At 36.4% G+C, this 19,907-nt stretch overlaps 1 protein-coding gene across 1 annotated transcript; it reads right to left on the bottom strand.

Moving 5' to 3' along the window:
* Positions 1-9,583: 9,583 nt before the first annotated feature.
* On the bottom strand, positions 9,584-11,588 carry LOC121260869 (barwin-like). The gene is made up of 2 exons (XM_041162923.1): positions 10,979-11,588; positions 9,584-9,848 (listed from the first exon to the last, which is right to left on the bottom strand). The coding sequence occupies exons 1-2, from the start codon at positions 11,381-11,383 to the stop codon at positions 9,675-9,677; spliced, it is 579 nt and encodes a 192-aa protein (XP_041018857.1). The 5' UTR covers positions 11,384-11,588; the 3' UTR covers positions 9,584-9,674.
* Positions 11,589-19,907: the final 8,319 nt, after the last annotated feature.

Below are 19,907 nucleotides of genomic sequence, written 5' to 3'. Positions count from 1 at the left end.
ACATTAGACTCAAACTATAAACATAAAACATAGCTAGACTATAGATATACTATAAACACAGAAAAGGTGGTTAGACTGACCTTTTCAATATTTCCTTCAAACTTTATCACCACTGCACTGCTTCCAGACACCTGATTTGAGAGAGACAGAGAATAGAAGAAAGATAAACTGAATATGCAGTTGTAGATCTTGAGATCAGAATAGGATTTTTTTCATTCAAATAGTTAAACATAAGATTGATAGAGATACGAAATATTACCTCAAATTCAGCAAAATTTGAATATGTAAATCTCTAGTAGCTTTCAAGAGCACAAAGATGAATACAAACTCAAGGAGAAACAAGGGAAATTTCTTCGGCTGAGAAGATTATTTTATGAGAAGAGTATTTTATGCGATGTGTTATTCTTTAAATTTTATGTATTTATATTTTTTTTAATATGTAATTATTTATTGGAGATTTGTAACGGTAGATGCAAAATACAATGAATCTCAGAATGATGTGCATGCAGTTGTATCGTCAGTAACTGATAAATAGAGATGATTTCAATGAGTGGGTGAAAAAACAACGGTTTAGTATTCTCATTACTCATAATTTAACAATCAATAAATGGGCTTAAAGATCCAATAAATGGGCATTATCAAATTTGAAATACGGATGGCGTAAAAGACTCAGTAAATGGGTATAAAATTGGAAATACAGCTACTTAACGGATGGGAATAACTTTTAACGGAAAAAGAATAACTTTTAACGGGAAAACAATGCAAACTGTTAAAACAAGAATTGTCGTTTGATAGCCTCTTTATATATAGAGAGAGATATAAAAGCGGAGTCATTTAATTCATTCTACTCATAAAGTAAATATTCTACCTATTAAATTTAAAGTGTTATATTTATAAAACGGTAAACTTTTTAAAAGTAACGTTTCATTATGAACTATTGTAACTTTTAAATTTCATTTATTTTTCTTACATATAATGATATAAACCGATTCAAGACTCTATCCAAAAGCACTAATTCAACATTTATATTGTTTTGTATTTTAAGCAGAGTCATATGACTCCGATGTGTCATTCTACCTATAAAAGTAGGTATTCTATTTATTAAACTTGAAGTGTTATGTTTATGGAGCGGTAATCATTTTAAAAGCAATATTTCATTACGAATTATTGTAACTTTTAAGTTTCATTTCTTTTCTTACATATAAAGATCAATTTAAGTCTCCACCTAAAAGTACTATTTTAACTTTTATATTTTTTTGTTTTATAAACTGTTTTGAATTTTTTTATTATAAAATCCGGTCTCTCTCTAAAACTCTCTCGTACACAACAATCTACGGGTTATAGACTCGTATAAATAATGTGCTTGCGTGACTTGTTTCTTCGAGCAGCATCTGCGGTTCTTTAAGGTTTTAAGGCTCATCATTTTTCACCATGCTCCCAGGCCACCGAGACGAGTAGCATGGGGAACAAGGGTGATCGCCACCTTGGCAACCAACGTCAACTCGAATCAAAAGAGGGGTTACTCAATGCGAGATTGGCTCAAATGGTTTCAATGGGAGTCAGCGCAAGCAGGAATTGGAAGACCCCATTAAAGGAAATTGTGTGGTTTGGTAGTTATCCCACTGTGGTTTTATTGGTTTCTATTTTTGGATTCTCTATCATGCAGTGCTCATATAGAGAGCGAAAAATGGGAGTTGATTTCTATCTGCAGGTGACCTCCTTCTATTTCTTGTCCCTACATGTTTTTCCCCTGGACAAACATTGCATGTTGGAGAATCGAAGAGTGGATGCTGATAAATATGAAGAACAGGTCACGCCTTTGCCTCCCGAACGAGCACTGCAACCTTATATGTCATGGCGGAACAACCACCAAACTACATGAATTCCTTGATTGAGGATGTCCCAACTCATGCCTTTGTTGACTCTCAGCACAGCTACTTGGGACAATCTTGCATTTATTGATCGTTCCTGAAGGATGATGGGGTGGCGAGCACCATTACTTCTCATGCTGCTCACTTGGATGGCGGGTACCGTGAAAGGTGCTGAAGCTCCAAGCGTCTCAGGAGTACAGATGATGCTCAATCTGACGAAAGGACCAAGGAGTAAAAGTCCTCTCCCCAGGAAAGTGCCATGCAAGATGGTGGACCTTGCATCATTAGAGAAGGTGGGTCCTGCTCATTTCCAGGATAGGACCAAGGAGAGCAAAAGTCCTCACCCCCAAGCAAGCGCCATGTAGGATGGTGGAGCTCATAGCATCGGCGAACATTAATGTGTGCTATTTCAAATGTTAATATGTGTTAACTATTAAATGTTAGGTGTGTGAACTACCCCACAGAGGCTAGAGGTTCCGCTGAGGCGAGCATTGTGGATAGTATAAGTAATAGATTGTATACTTTCTTGTTTTGGCTGTTCCGGACAGATAAGAATTTCGAGATATGTTCCGGACCAAATCGATTCCATTCAAAACCGGGTTGGTCGATTACTGGTTCTGTTTTTCTCAAAATGTTATTGAAAACGGTCCGGTTTCGATTTTCCTTTTTTAATACCGGACCGATTCATATATATATATATAATTTTTTATTTTATATATGATTTATATAATTGTTAAATTTTAAAATCCTATTATTCATGTATAATAATAATCTAATAATATAAAATTAATATAACATTTGATACAACATTATTATTAAAATTTTTAATCTTAAACATGAACATTTGATCATATCTTATTAATATAAACTATATATATATATATATATATATATATATTAAGGATAAATATATTTCTATGCATTTGAACATATACACTCATACAAAAGGTGTATGTAACCATCATATTATCATACATGATCAAATACTATATCATTATATGACACTATTACATATATATATATACTAATATTAATAATAATACTATTAGTAATCCATTATATATAAATAACTATATAAATCATTATAGTATTGGTAGTTATACCAATACTATATCACTATATGATACTATAGTATTAGTGATTATACTATATTATCACTAACATATAGTATTAGTAGATAACTATATACATATTATTATATCATTATATTATTATATCACTATATAGTATACTATACTCTTTTTTTTTAAGAAGAGCAGGAAGTCACATGTCCAATAGTGACTCCCTCTCAAGTTTATTAATAATACCCTCATTTATGGCGGAGGAATACCATGGTAACAAAAAAGGTCTATTGAAAAACCCATCAAGACTGCAACCAAGAAATAATCTATGACAATCTTATGTAATGACAAACAAAACCACAAATACCATAGAAGCTAACATCTTAGAGATGGGAGGTCTAAGAAATCCAAACGAAGCAAATCTCGAAGAATCCGTGGCAAAGCACAATTATTAGAATAAACCAAATCGGCGCCTAAGGCCCCATTCTTGGCTAACCAATCCGCCACCATATTGCCTTCATGAAACACATGTTGAAAATGACAATGAAGAGTGTGAGCCAATCCAACAAGTTCCTCCCAAAAATCCTTTAAATACCCCACACACCACAATGCCCTCTCATCCACCAAGAAATAACCACAATCGAATCCATTTCTACTATCACATTAGAAATATGTAAAGATTTACAAATTCTCAAACCTTGAAGGAGCGCCAAAAGTTCCGTTTTGTTGTTGGAACTAAAACCAATAGGAGAGGAATAAGCCTTGACAAGACGACTTGAATCATTCTGAATAACCCCACCAATGCCACAAGTGCCCGGATTTTCAAGACTACTACCATCTATGTTCAATTTGTACCATTCCGACGGTAGTTTAATCCATTTAACCAATTTGCAGCAAGGAGCTTTCGACACAGTCGGTTTAATCCGCAACGCCTCTAGTATCTTGCCATCCCGATGAGACAAACACATAGGATTCTTAGCCGCATGACAAAAGGAACCAAGCCACACACAAATAGAATGAACAACAGCTTCATGAGTTTCCAGAATACCTTCAATTCTAGCAAGGCATCTTCTCCTCCATAGATGCCAAGTGACAATGATGAGAAGGATGCCAACTATAAAACCCATCTAAGAAGAAGAGCTAGCACGCCTAAACTAAGTCCCAGAATTCTGTTTCCAGGATCTGCCAAGAGGAATACCAAACAGAGTGCCCAAAAGGGACCATACATTGTGAGGAAAAACACCCTCAAAGAGCATATGGTTAATATTTTCAATATGGCCTACATTACAACAATCACAATTGGAAACAAGGGAAATACTAATATGGTGCAATTGATCATCCACTCTCAAAGCCATATGCCAAGCCTTTCAAAAATGAATAGACATTTTTAAAGGAAGACTTTTATGCCAAATCCAATCATGCCAGTCAAGATGAGAACCTTTTATATGAATACAATGCCAAGCAGATTTGGTAGAGAACATACCTGTCTTCGTCGGAGTCCAAACCAAAACATATTTACCGGAATTAGGCCCAGATAAAGAGATTAAAATCTCATCCACCTTCTCCTACCCAACTAAGTTCTCCACAAGATCCACATCCTAACTATTCGACAGTCTACACACTTCAACTTTTAGCAGAGGTGAACCCACTAATAGCATCTCATTAATTAGGGGACCATTATCCCTCCATTTGTCATACAAAAAAAAAAAATCTCTCATTCTCTAATCTTCCACTTAGAATTATTCAACAACAACAGACTATAATTAGCAACCATTCTACAGAATCTTGACCCTTTCGTGGCCTCTATTAAAGCCCAAGGCTTTGAACCCACATATTTTGCTTTGAGAAAATTAGCCCATAGAGAATTACCATGTATAAGATTCCATCCAAAATGCATGTGTAAAGCTTTCTGCATGTCATGAAGATGCCATAACCCAAGACCACCTTCTTCCACAGGGTTGCAAATGTGTTTCCAAGCCACCCATTTCTTTTTCTCCCTCCCCTCGGATTCTCCCTAAAAGAAGGAGCTCATCAATCTATGAATCTTGTTGATAGTAGCTTGAGGGATCTGTAAAACAACAAAGAGGTGAATCGCCATGCTAGATATAACATGCCTTAACAGAACTAGTTTTCCACCAATAGAAAGTAGCCTCATCTTCCAACCATTGATTTTTTGCCTAACTTTATTCACCATGCCTTCTAGATGAGTCTGCTTAAGTCGCCCCATAATAATCGGCACTCCAAGATATTTAAAAGGAAAATTCCTCTCTATGAACCAAGTACAACGTAATAGTCTTTGCTTATGCATAGGGGAAATATTGTTCGAACAGTACAATGCTGACTTCTGAATATTGATAGCCTGGCCCGACCATCTCTTATATTGACTCAGAATGTGCTGAAATGCTCGGACCAATCTCTTATTTCCGTTAGAAAAAATCATTATATCATCAGGATACATCAAATGAGACACAATAGGTGTACCTCGAGCTTGAGAAAACTGGCCAAATTTATTTTCTATCACACTAGCATGAATCATCTTGGATAGGACCATTTGCTGAATGATAAACAGATAAGGTGACAAAGGATCCCCTTGATGAAGACCATGGCCTCCCGAAAAGTAACCCTTGACCTTACCATTCATCATAACCATACCAAGGGCTTGAAATACAAGAATGCATCAAATCACAAAATTGAGAAGAAAAGCCAAACCTGCGCAAAACTGCAATAAAATAACCCCAATCCACATGATCATAAGCTTTCGCCATATCCACTTTCAACATAATATTTCCCCCATGATTATGTTTGTTAATAGAATGAACAATTTCCTAGGTAAGGCTAATATTCTCGAAAATGCTCTATCCAAGAATAAAGGCTTCTTGCTTCAGGGATATCAGATGAGGCATGAGACTTGTTAATCTATTCACAATAATCTTGGAGTAAATTTTATAAAAAACAGAGCAAAGACTAATGGGGTGAAATTTATCAAGACCTGTAGGCGAATTCACCTATGGTATTAAAACCAAATATGAGGCTGTGAAAAACCTGGGAAGGTGCTTGGACATAAAGAATTCCAAAACTGCATTCCACACATCAACTTTAACCACCTCCCAACAACTTTTATAGAAACTCGAACCAAAACCATAGGACTCGGAACCCTTTGAGACAGAATGGAAGACAAAGCCTAAAAAACTTCCTCTATTTTAGGTGCACTAAGAAGAGAGGCATTCTCCTCCTCTGAAATGACGGAATCAATTAGTTGTTCCAGTCTAGGCTGCTCAACCGATGGTTCCCCTTGAAGGAAAGAGGAAAAATATTCTACTATCCCTTGATGGATGTTTTACTGCGTCTCATAAACCACCACATTGTTCGCATTTCCAGCACTCTTTTTCTTCTCTTATTAGCAAGGCAAGCATGAAAAAACTTTGAGTTTCGATCACCATCCAGCTTTCATTTTAATTTTGCCATTTGTGCCAATCGTATCTCTTTCCGTCGCCTCCAACTCGCCAGATCCGAGATTACCATATATAAGTCTTTCTCCAAATTTTCCTCCCAATTTACTAGAAGCTTTTGCTCGATCTCCTCAACCTGGCTTTCAAGAGCATCAATACGACCCAATGTATGGCCAAAGACCATTTTATTCCACTACCTTAACACCACCTTAGTCTACTTTAATTTTCTAGTCAATACCTGAAAAGCCGAACCCTTCACCCGAAATGCCCAAGCTATCCGAACACAGTCCAAAAAGCTATAGTGATCCACCCACATCTATTGAAATTGAAATGGGGCCAGGCCATAGAAGAAAGGATCCTTCTTAAACTCAATAAACATGGGAGCATGATCTGAAGTAGAACGTGGCAAATATGAACAATGCAAGAGAGGAACTATCCATGAGAGCATGATCAAGACGTGCCTAGGATCGAGCAAACCCCGATTGCCCATTACACCAAGTAAACATACTCCCTTTTGTAGTCATTTCCATTAGACCCCCTTGATGAATCTAATTATTAAAATCCTACATAGCCATACTAGGTCGAGGCCTACTCGCCTCCTTTTAGAATCATTACAGACAATATTAAAATCACCAACAAACACACAAGGCTGTGATCCCAAATTATGAGAGCTGAGATCATCCCAGAGATATTGCCTCTCCAACATGGTACATTTGGCATAAGACACCGTGAGCAAGAGCATCTTGGCTCCTTCACCTACTAACATAGAAATAAATTGCATTCTCATCCGAATCACATGCACCACATAGGTACTATTCCAAAATATCCAGATTTTGCCTCTATTATCCTCATTAGAAATGAAATTATCAAAATTCAAAACTCTCACCAATTTGCGAGCTCCCTCTAAATTTTGAAAAGGTTCTAAAAGAGAAACAATTTTCGGTTTCAACTTACCAATCAACTTCTTTACTCTACTCTTGAAGGTCACGATCCCGCAAATATTCCATACAAAATTGGAATCAATTCATTAAGCAGGGTTGGAAAGTCAGGCATGAACCCGAGACGAACTTTGCATTTTAACAAACATCTTTTTTTTATATTTCTTCTTACTTTCATTGGCCCTGGACTCCGTAATATACTCTTTATCCTATGAGAAGATCTCTTATTGAATATCTGGTTCGGGTTTCGAGACAATATTTTCTAGCACAAGTATCTCCGACCAACTAGATCCCACATGATCCAACTCTTACCTCCAAATTCGACTCCACCCAGCAAAAAATCTTCCCATATTTTCCTACTCAAATCCAGGAACCTCCGAGCAAACACCGATCAATCACCAATCGACTACCCGGCACACCTAAAAAGAAAAATAAAACAATATAAAATTAACACGGAATGACTGAAAGATTTAGAACCTAGAACTTGTATCGGACAGGAAATTAAAAAGGCACGCATTTTGGAGAGAAAAATATTACCACCCAATGAAGACGACTCAGATGGGAAGTTTGAAAGAATCTAAGATCTGAGATGAGGCATAAGAAGAAGAAAGAAATTAGTAATTACTCACAGAAATTCGGTTTGAAGTTTTTGTCACGGAGCCAAGGTGAAATCCCCCATTCGATATTTTCTTTAGAGAGCGAGAGAGGAACTCGTGGAGAGTCGCTTGGCGTGATGCGTGGAGGCAAGGTGACACAGAATGCCGAGGTTCTGTTGCGACGCCATGCGCTTCAAATGGCAGATCGTCGCGCCTTTTAAACCCTAGTCCTCCATTCTTTTGCTTCCCATCAAAACCCCGTCGAGAGTTCTTCGATTTCTTTTACCCAGGTTCGACCATCTCTCTTTGTTCTGCTTTCCTCTATTTTATTTCTGCCGATCATCTCCAATGTGAAATCTGGGTTTTCTCTTCTAATTACGTCGGCCGTTGACTGAAAGGGAAGAATTTTCTTTACCGTTAAAGATTCTGATTTTTCTTCAACACTTACCATTGTTGTGGTTTTCTTGTGATATCGTTTATGGATGGAGAAAATTGATTTCAGATGGTAAGGATAAAGGTTTCTGTGTTTCTTGTTTTCCTTCAATAGTTACTGTGGGTGATGGTTTTCTTATGATATCGTTTGCCGATGAAAAAAAGTGCTTTCCGAAGGTATCGGTAATTCTTTTTGCTTCTTGCTTATCCGTCCTAATGCTATGGAGCAAGCGACGGTTTCATAGTTGTTCGGATTTATATTATGCTGTTGGGTTGCACCTTTTGATGGTTCTGTTTAGAATCTTGCATTTTTGAAAGGATGTGATCTTCTTCATGTTAGTTTTTTCTTAATGCATCGTCCATCATCTTCGTTACCAAATCTGGATTTGATCGGTATTTGGTTCCAAGAGATCACAATGACCGGTGAAAGGGTTTAATACCAAAAAATTGAAAGTCGGTATTTGGTTTTAGGGATTCACCGCTTGACGTTTGGTTCTTAAATTCCTTTTGCACTGCCTGTCATTTTTAATTTGAGAAATGCTTTGGATCCCGACCCAAATTTGTGTCTTTTTTTATTTTTTTTTTAACTTAATGATTAAGAAAATATTTTTAATGGTATTATAAATTTTTTATTTTTTTAAAAAAATATTTATGATGATTAAAAAAATACATAAAAAAAAAATACTATTCGATTCCAAATTCAGGATCCTTTTCGTAGCGAAACTCTTTTAATTTTTAGCGATTGCGTGATTGGCTGTTAAGCCGAATAGTACGAGCTGAATGCCAAGTCATCAATTAAAAGCTTGGCTTTTATATAATTAAATAAATTGTGACATTTGTCGTGCTTTCCCACTACGTCCTTGTGTATTTCTCCTTTTTGTTTAATGAAATTTGCTCGTAAAAAAAGAACTAAACATCTATGTTAGGGTACACAACATTTGGGGCATATTAGTGGCATCTTTAGCGCATTTCCTGCGACCTTAGTGTAACTCGATGTTGAGAAAAGACAAAGAGTACTATTTTTTATAATTATGTTCTAAATTGAGGATATTTTTATAAAATAATGATATTTTTATCTCTATTTTATAAAAATGACCTCCATTTAAATCAGAATTTAAAAATTAAAAACAAAAAATGGTGTGTTTATTATTTTCCCTCCTTGAAATAAGCTTCGTTTTCCTTCTCTCAAATCGAAGTGGTAATACTTATATGATGTAATATTTTTCTTCTAATATATAGTTATTGAAGTCGAATTTCATTTATTTATTGTCAGAACTAGTAATCTGACTATGTTTTTACAATCGTGGGAATGTAAAATAGAACTGCTTTAATCACCGCAGTTCACAAACTGGTAGCTCACGATAAGGTGGCCCTGGGCATATCCTTTTCCATCAGTGTCTAGTTTTTGAAACACTCCTGCATAATCCAAATCCAGACCTCCATTGCTGCATTGATCCACAATTCTCACTGTTGCCTGAGCTCCTGTTCCGCTGTTTGTGACCTGCATTGAAATATGCATGCAATTTCAGTGATTTTCTAATTCTTACTTTCCCTAAAACAAATTATGCCATCCCCTTTTAACCATGCATTTAATATATAAATACATTGCAAAACTTAGTGATAATGCCTTGTTTATTTTCGCAAATGAAATGAGATGAGTTGAGATTAAAGTTAAAAATTGAATAAAATATTGTTAGAATTTATTTTTTTAATATTATTTTTATTTTGAGATTTGAAAAAGTTGATTTTTTTATTTTATTTTGTGTAAAAATTTAAAAAAATTGTAATAATTAGATAAAATGAGATGAGTTGAGTTGTGAAAACAAATGAAAAAAAAAAATGCCCTCACTTTTAACCATGCATTTATCCCCAGCCCACTTGTGGGGAAACCATTTTGGAAATTAGGTGAATCTAATTAATTTAAAACATCTCGAACAGCTGGCTCAATATAATAGGCATCTAAAGCCAAAAGTTAAATGATATCTTTTAATTGTTTGACGATCGCAATACATACTCTGTTCCTCCTGTGTTATCTTACAAAGCAATTAAAGTTTTAGCTATATATATTAATTAGAACACTAACTTGCAGGAGCTGGCTATTATTTCTTTAGCCTTCAAGTGCTATTTCTGAGGAGAATTTATATGAATTTTAAGATAAAACAAGATATTGTTCATCTCACATAATTTTTACAGTCAGATTCATCGAGAGTGTAAGTTTAATTATATTGGTAATTTAATTAGTATTAGTGGGCAAATTTAAATGTTTGACAATTTAAGGTGCAAAAAAGCATGTGGAAGTTTATGGGAGAAAAATCCACTTTGCCGATATTTATTAATTTTCTATCCAAATCCGGAATCGGTGACCCTCATGCTTTTAATAAACCGAATTTGTTTCTGTGTGCGTTTCGTCCGGCTGCATCAGTTTTACTGTGTAAATATATTCATTCTACTTGGAATTATACTAAGCTGCTGCTTTTAACTGACTGCCACAAAATATATATATATATATATATATATATATATTATCTACAAAAATGTCCTAGTTTACTTTAATGAAGCTGATGCATGCTAATACTGATGCAAATAAATAAATAAAAACTACTTTAAAAGGTGATTTTTTTTTTTACTTACCCTTAGGCACTTGCCACAAGCTGCTTGCCCACGAGGCCCGACCGGTCCACAAAAGGCCGTCCAACCATATTTGCTGCGCCATGCCAACGGCTTGTTGGCATCCCATGTCGAGCAATATGCACTCACAGCATTCAAGTTCCATCCATTCTGCTCTGGGTTGTAGAAATGGTACGTTGCTCTCACATTCGAGGCGCTCTCCCCACCGCTGCTGCTTGATTGACAATTGCTCTGACAACCTTTAGAAGGGGAGCAATAGTCATCAGTAGAGCCACAGTAACCATACTGGCTACAGCAAAGGTTGTTGGAACATGTTTTGCCGCCGGCTTGCTTCCCACACTGTTGGGCAGTGGTGGCAGCAGCAAACAGGCAGAGAGAGAGCACCAACCATACACAAAGCCTTTCCATTGTGATGCTTAATTTCTGAGTTGCATACTAGGGCTCAAGGGTGCTTGAATTTATAGGGAGGATCGAAGTAAGATGTAGACCACGTAATTAAACATCCCCATCAGGATGAGAAAGTACTGTGACGTCAAAACAGTGTGTTGGGGCAACGTCTTGAATTCTTAGCTTGACCGGAATGAGTTGGGATTTTATCCAAAATGTGGAGAATGATTCACCATTCTGGCTTGATTGGTGCAATTATGAGAGAGAGAGAGAGAGAGAGAGAGAGAGAGAGAGGGTGTAATACACGGTCAAGATGGGCAACCGGGTTGCGTCTTCATCCGGTACGCTTCTGGTCAAAAATGGAGGCATATCTATGGAGTTGCCCCACCATTCCTTCAGAGAAACAGAGAGTTGCGAATTTTCCATGTAATTGGGCAGCCGACTGAAGGGAATCTTTGTTAGTTTCTTAACCATTTAATGCATTGCAATTTCCATCTCTAAGCGTCCTATATACAAAAGTAACGTGGTTCACATCATGTTTGTAATTTTTTATTTCTCCCCTTACTGTTTACTGACGTATGTACTATGTAGTCTTTTAAGGACTTTTTTAGAGTGTGAGATAAGATAAAAATTTTATAAATAATAGTAAGATAGTTTATGAATAATAGATAGGATGAGATTTATTTTCAAATAAGCATTTTTTTAACCTGACAGTAAATATAGTCAATTAGAAGCGAAAATTCTTTGGGTGGGGGCATTTCCGTGGCCACATTCTGTGGCTATGGAATAAAAGATTTCTGGGGAAAATACACAACCCCGGCCCTCAAACTATCAACAATTTACAATCACCCCTCAAACCATGAATTTTGACAATCATCCCCAAAAATTGCAATGTACCTCATTTTAATTTTTCTCATTTTAAAATAAAATGTTTGTATAAAAATATGAGTAAACAAATATTTTTTTGGTAATATAATTTTAAAATAAAAAACAACTTACAAAAAAATTCTTTTAAGACTATGGACAATGCTAGGGGCCACACAACATGTATCGCTGGACATGCCCCTAGTGTATTTGAGGTTTTTTTCTTTAATTGTTTTCTAAACATTTTAATATCCTTGGCCATTAAGAAAAAAAATCACAACTTCACTAATAGTCACTTCCTTAATAATTAAAATAACCGAGAGATAACATTGAGGGGACTAAAGGGATGTTTGGAAACAATTTTCATCTTATTCCATCTCATCTCATTCCATCTTATTTCCTTTTCAAACATATTCAAATACAAATATTTTCAAACTTATCATTACAACTTTCTCAAACTTTCAAACAAAAAACAAAAAGTGATTCAATTTTTTCAAATCTCAAAACAAATATAATATTAAAAAATTATATTTTAACAATATTTTAACTCTATAATACTTTTTATTCAACTTTGTCGCTCTCCTTTTCTAAAATCCAATAAATACCTAAGTCAAACTATCTTAGTATTATTCACAAACCATTTTACTATTATTTAAAAAATTATCATCTTATCTCATTCCCCAAGCATCTTCAAACTATCTCACTACTATTCACAAACTATCTTACTATTATTCACAATTTTAAGTAGTATTTTCCTAAAATTATATATAATAATTGATTGCTAATGGCCTATGGCCTAATAACACAACACCCAAATCTCCGAAATAGAGATCATGGGTTTGACCCCCACCCCAATGTATCAAAATATATAGTAATTGATTAAATAGTATTGATTACAAGCAAAAATAAATAAAAACTACTAGATGCATAATTAAAAGCTTTTCAAATATGTTGATAACCCAAATTGTTATATTTTAGAGCTCATGCAGGCATGAGGCGAAAAAATGTAGCTTTTCATGAGCAAATAATTTAATAATAAACTTGTCAGGGCAAAGTGTGCGCCATGAGCGAAGAAAGGTCAATGGGTGGTAAAAAAGATGTACACGATCGAGAAACCAACACAAAGAAGGCGATAAAAGTTGATAAGTAAAACTCATCATTTGAGAAATTCAATAATTATTAGGGGTGGGTAAAAATTTCTGCAACTTCGACTCCGGCCGGCATCTGCCGTGACCGAGATGGAGTTGGAAAATTCAAAGTTTAAAGTCAAAACTGGAGTTTAAGAGTGAAAAAGTCAGAGAGTTTGAGTTTGGAGTTGAAAAAAACTCTTCGCTACCGACTCCAACTTTGACAAATATACTACACATGTTTTAAATTGCAATTAAAATATTAGGAGTCTGAGTAGCCTAATGGTTGGTGCGTTTCGATTAATCCAAGGAAAGGAGTTCGAACCCCCACAAGAACAACTAAAACGACGATGTATCTCTCGCGACTTTCTTTTTGTTTCTCAGAAACTCTCCCTCTCTGGGAATATAAGTCGCGACCTTCTTTTTGTTTCTCAGAAACTCTCCCTTACCCTTCCTTCTTCTGTTTCTCCCCCTTCCCTCGCACTTTTGGGCTCTTCTATGATTTGCTTCATTGCCTTTTGTTATGTTTCTTTGCATACGTAAATCAAGCGTTTCAAACCCATGTTTTTCTTTCATTAAAGATTTAAACTTTCCTTATCCAAAAAGATTGAAACCTTTTTGTTTTGGTCATAAAAGACAAGCTGTTGATCTGGTCATCTAGGTTCCATCTTCTTTTTAAGTTCAAAACTTGTTCACATAAGTTTTGTTTTCATACGAGAGGCTCTGTGTGTGGTGGGCGACAGACCTGGGTGGCCAACACAATGGATCTAAGTAAGAAATTTGCTAATATTTGTTTGAATATTGTTTAGATGTCTTTGGATGTTGTTTGGATGTTGTTTGGACATTGTTTGTAGACTGGAAAAGTGCTAGGAAAGTGCTCTGACCTCCAATCCCGACTCTGAAAACTCTGATCGGAGTCGAAATTTGCTCCAGTTCAGAATCGGAGTCGGAACATAACTTGACCTCCAACTTTGGTCAAAGTCAGAGTTGGAGGTCGGAGTTGGGCTTTTTTACTCCATTGGAGTTGGAGCTCAGCCCTAGTAATTATGCTAGGAGTTACCATAGTTGACAAAAAAATCCTACCCGATAGAGCTCATCTCCTGAGAGATTCACATTGACAAAATAAGTCTCGTGGAGAGATTCATCTACACAAGGAGAATGGCTCCTCTATGTGTGCACTTCAAACCTTATAAGTATACCTTCTTCATGTACGCATTACATAGATCTAGATTTATTCAGGGACTTCAGCTACTCTTACAGACTTAACCATCAGAGACATCCTCCATTGGGATTAACCGAGGTCATTTCTTTATCTTACAATAGGTTACTAGGGGTGTTGCATGCACCGTTGAGAATCATCTTAGGAATTGACACCATCAGTGGGAACGAAAACTTTCCGACACAAAGTAATGTGTTGTCAAGGCTAGAATCGCATGACTACAGCCATGCGTTCCAATACACTTTGCGATCCAAAGGCTATTGCAAATGGCTAACCGAGTGGAAAGGAGATTAACTCAGATGGAGGAGAAGCTGCAGAGGATGGCCTTAGCTATGGAAGCTTTGAAAAAGGTTAATGAGGCGTTGAATAAGGGCTTATAAAGCCTGGATGTAGGTTCTGTAGGAGGTGGAGGTCCAAGCTGCGATAGACAATGAGATGAGGACTCTCAGAGCAAAGGGGGACCGAGTCAAAATGACCAAGATGAAATGGTAGATACTCGATAGTCTGGTGGACCTGATGGAGAAATATGAGGAGATGGAGAAAAGAGTCAAAACACACTCATCAGTAGACAACCTGCTTAATAGCAAGAATCTATTGTACATCAAGGAAATAAAGATGGTCCATTTTCCCCCAAAGTTTATAGTCCCACAAATGAACCTCTACAATGGGTTTAAGGATCCAGTGGAGCAAATAGAGACTTTCAAGGCCCACATAACCCTACACGGCTTCCCAGGAGAAATAGCGTGTTGTGTGACTCACTAAAAAATGAGTAGCACAAAGGCTATCCCAAGTGCAGGAGGATGTCGCGTAATAATTATGAATAAATTCCTATATCTTCTTCTCAGGGAAAGTTACTTAAAATCAAACTCTTTTAAAATTGTGAAAATATTCACAAAGAGAAAATAAAAATGATGGTATGTGCAATGGATAGAAGGGTGCAACAAGAATGAAAAGGGCACTAGTCATGGACTAGATTCATATTTTTTAATTTTTGAGTGTCGAAACGAAATGTAAAAGACTAACAAATTGAAATTAACAATCAAATAATCAACTAAACTAAACAATCTTAATTAATCCAAAAATTAAACAATAAAATTGAAATTATATAAGTCCTAATTAAACTTTAATCAATCTAATATGCAATGGAACTAAGAGATTAATAAAACTAAGGTAAGAATTAAACTAGATTAGAAAGTAATTGACAAAATACGAACTGAAAATTGAAAAGTCCCAAAATCAAGATTCTAGGATTCATCCTTGTATTCAAATCACAAATTTCAAGATTAATCCATAGCAATTGTAATCACTGTTCAATGAAATCTTAAAAGAGCAAGAAAAATAGCGACATTAAATAAAATAAATATCAAATAAATTGCCCAAATTTCTAAGCAAAAAATCTCAAAATTACTCCATAAACTTTAAACTAAAGTTAAATAAATAGTAGAGAGTGAAAAAAGCAAGCCAAATGAATAGAGATGGAGGAGGTAGACAATGGAAGAGGTGGCTGGAGCGGCAATTGGACCCTGGAAGAGTTCTTTAAATGTGCGGCATTGCTCTACCAACAAGTCCCCAATTTCATATTAATGATATGCTTAAAATAGGGTAGGAAGGAAACTCTAATGTCAACATATTCCTGCACACAAAATCGCTTAAATTTTAGGACTCAAGTTGATAGCCACGTACGTGTTTCAGGAGTTTGAATTTGGAAATCCTTATTAGAGACAACTTTGTAGCCCATTAAGATAGCTTTCCAATTTATCAAGAATCGTATCAATCTGATATTTAACCGAAAAGTTATGATTAAAATACTAAAATATGTCCATTCTGTAAACTTGATTTTTCTCAAGATTTTCATTTCTTGACCTTTTGGTACCTTGACTTTTCTCAAACTTTTCATTTCTTGACCTATAAAAACAATATAAATTAGAAATAAAATAAAAATAAAAAAATAATAATAGAATCTCAAAAATATATTGTGCATGTGAATGAACATTATCCAATTAAATCACAAGTTATAAAATTAAGCATAAATCATACTATTAATCAATTTAAAACATAACTCGGATTTATTCATCTTAACTATTTTCCATCTAAAACCAATAATAATGTAATGAAATAAATAAAATATATTGGTTCTAAATATATAAAATATGCAATAATTCAGCTCATGCCTTCAAAGGCACAACTAGAAGATGGTTTAAGTGTTTGGAAACCAAGTCAATCATCAGTTTTAAAGAGTTTGGTCAGAAATTCGTTACACAATTCATGATTAGTAGGAAGAGGAGGAAGTGGTTAGATACTTACCTCTATACTGTAATACAACGCGAGGATGAAACCTTAAAGGAGTACATGGCCCAGTTCAACAATTAGCGGTTGACAACGGACAACCAAGAAGAGAAAATAGCATTAGCCACCCTATTGGGTGGCATATGGCCCAAAAGCTTTTATGTTAAGTGCATGGAAAACTCCAGCTACAATAAGAGAGTTTATGGATTGAGCGGATGATTTTATCAATGCTACACATAAAATGAAAGCATTAACTTATTCATGGAAGGCGAAGGCAGACAATGTAGAGAGGAGGAGAAAGGCGACCAAAACAAAAAGCAATGGTCAAACTGTGATACCCCATATGATATGGATAAGGGTAGGTGGTGTATGGGATCCCACATTGCTTGGGAATGAGAAGTTCTTGCTCTTTATAAGGTTCTAGTGGAGCTCCAATTGTATCATTGACTAGTCCTTTTGGAGTATAGCCATGTGGTTTGGGCCTTCCATTGGGGCGTTACAAATGGTATCAGAGCCTATCCCAACCAGAAATGTGGGACTTGAGCCGTGCCACCTACAATGGACAGGCCCGACGAGGACGTCGGGAATTTAAGGGGGGTAGATTGTGATACCCCATATGATATGGATAAGGGTAGGTGGTGTATGGGATCCCACATTGCTTGGGAAGGAGAAGTTCTTGCTCTTTATAAGGTTCTAGTGGAGCTCCAATTGTATCATTGACTAGTCCTTTTGGAGTATAGGCCATGTGGTTTGGGCCTTCCATTGAGGCGTTACAAATGGTATCAGAGCCTATCCCAACCAGAAATGTGGGACTTAAGCCGTGCCACCTACAATGGACAAGCCCGACGAGGACGTCGGGAATTTAAGGGGGGTAGATTGTGATACTCCATATGATATGGATAAGGGTAGGTGGTGTATGGGATCCCACATTGCTTGGGAAGGAGAAGTTCTTGCTCTTTATAAGGTTCTAGTGGAGCTCCAATTGTATCATTGACTAGTCCTTTTGGAGTATAGGCCATGTGGTTTGGGCCTTCCATTGGGGCGTTACAAATGGTATCAGAGCCTATCCCAACCAGAAATGTGGGACTTGAGCCGTGCCACCTACAATGGACAGGCCCGACGAGGACGTCGGGAATTTAAAGGGGGTAGATTGTGATACCCCATATGATATGGATAAGGGTAGGTGGTGTATGGGATCCCACATTGCTTGGGAAGGAGAAGTTCTTGCTCTTTATAAGGTTCTAGTGGAGCTCCAATTGTATCATTGACTAGTCCTTTTGGAGTATAGGCCATGTGGTTTGGGCCTTCCATTGGGGCGTTACACAAACTAAGGAGGAAATGTAACCCCCAACATGCTTTAAGTACCTTGTACATGTTTTCTATTATTTCACGTGTGAACCTAAGTTGTCGTTTTCATATTAGTTAACTAGCTAGCATTTAACAACCAATTCATGTGTGGGTTTTATTATAGGAAGCCAGCCTAGGTTTAGGAATTTATTATGTTTCAACCAAATTTATTGGGATCAAATAAAAAGTTCGAGGCTCAAATTTTAAGGAATCCAAAGGTTTGGACTTTGAGATTTAGAATGAAATGAAAGAAAGAGGAAATGAAAGAGGAACATGAAAGAGGAACCTGAATGAATATGTTATATATGGATTTAGGGTAAAACCAAGTGGGTGAATGGCATGGTTTGATGGTTATGTTGCTTACAACCCATACTTGTTGAGTGTATGATGGTTCAAAAGTGAGGTGTATGCAAGTGTATGATCCTTAGTACAAGTGAGATAGGGTGGGATGTTTGAAGGTGTAAAGGAGATTCTATGAAGGTAGTTTCGAGTTAAGGATCTATGAACCCTATTGAGATTATGTAAAGAATTTAAAGATGATGTCAATTCAATGGAGGTGTTGTAACCAAGAGATGTGAACCACTTGAGGCTTTGGGTAGTAGAGTTAGAAGGTCAAGCTCAGCCATTAAGGCTAACAGTATCCTCTATACGTTGTATAGTAGCTGAGAGAGAGCGAAATCCAAATAGTGTAGAATATCTCATATGGGAAGGCAAAAGGGAAGCCGTAGTCCCATCGAGAGCATCCCAATGTACAACCCAACATGCTTGACAATCCCTTTGGAGTCGACTATGACACTACAAAAGTCATGAAGAATCAAATGGATAGAGTCCAGAATTACGAACCACTCCCTTGCAGAGTCCCACTCCTCGCTAGTGTTGTTCAAGGACTGGCATGAAAAAGAAAGCCAAAAAGTGTTTCTAGCAAGATTTTTGAGAGCCATAGAGAATGTGAAACAAGAGGGATCGAGAGACTAAGTGTAGACAGAGAAGGAGAAGCACATAAAGCACAAGGTAAAAGAAAAAAAAATGAAAGAGAAAGAAGAAAGGAAAAATGAATAAGGTTGACAGTTGCGGGAAGTCTAAATGACAAGATGTGGGAGAGACTCAACCAACCGGAAAATGCCACGTGAGTATAAGAGGCATGGTAAGTCAAATAAATCTCGAGATTCACAGTGCACAAAGCAACATATGAAAGTGTTGTAAAACGAATGTCAAGACACTATACGAAAAGGAAGCATGTCTAGGAAAGGGAAGCAATGGTAGAAATTAAAAGGGAGAGAGAGAGAGAGCGAGAGAGAATTTTTGTCATAACATGTGTGGTGAGACTTTGTGTGATAACTGTTAGAGCAAAGTGTGTAGAGGGCAAGGAAATGTTGATAGGCTACCAAAGAGATGTACACAAGAAGCCCATGTGAATGAAAGTGAGAAAGAGTCAAAACTAAGTAAAATGCATCATTTGGGAAATCCAGTGATGAAGTTAGGAGTTGTTGGTTGACAAAGAATCCTACCCGATAGTGCTAATCTTATAATAGATTCACACTGATGAAATAGGTCCCTCGGGAGATATATTCCTCGGTGGAATATTGTCACTTTCAGTGTCGTACTTGAGGAGGATGGTTCCTCCACGTGTGCACTTCAAACCCTATAAATGTGCTTTGAGGTATGCATTACATAGATTTGACTCATTTAGAGAGTCCAACTT

Source organism: Juglans microcarpa x Juglans regia, chromosome 4D (assembly GCF_004785595.1).
Source record: "Juglans microcarpa x Juglans regia isolate MS1-56 chromosome 4D, Jm3101_v1.0, whole genome shotgun sequence".
NCBI lineage: Eukaryota > Viridiplantae > Streptophyta > Magnoliopsida > Fagales > Juglandaceae > Juglans > Juglans microcarpa x Juglans regia.
This window is presented reverse-complemented; position numbering and strand designations above follow the sequence as displayed.

What these genes read in the sequence shown, in the direction of transcription:
- LOC121260869 (XM_041162923.1), bottom strand. Translation starts at nt 11,383, where the DNA reads ATGGAAAGGCTTTGTGTATGGTTGGTGCTCTCTCTCTGCCTGTTTGCT. An exon ending in CTTGTGGCAAGTGCCTAAGG is followed by an intron (nt 9,849 to 10,978) that starts GTAAGTAAAAAA and finishes ATTTCAATGCAG; the next exon opens with GTCACAAACAGCGGAACAGG.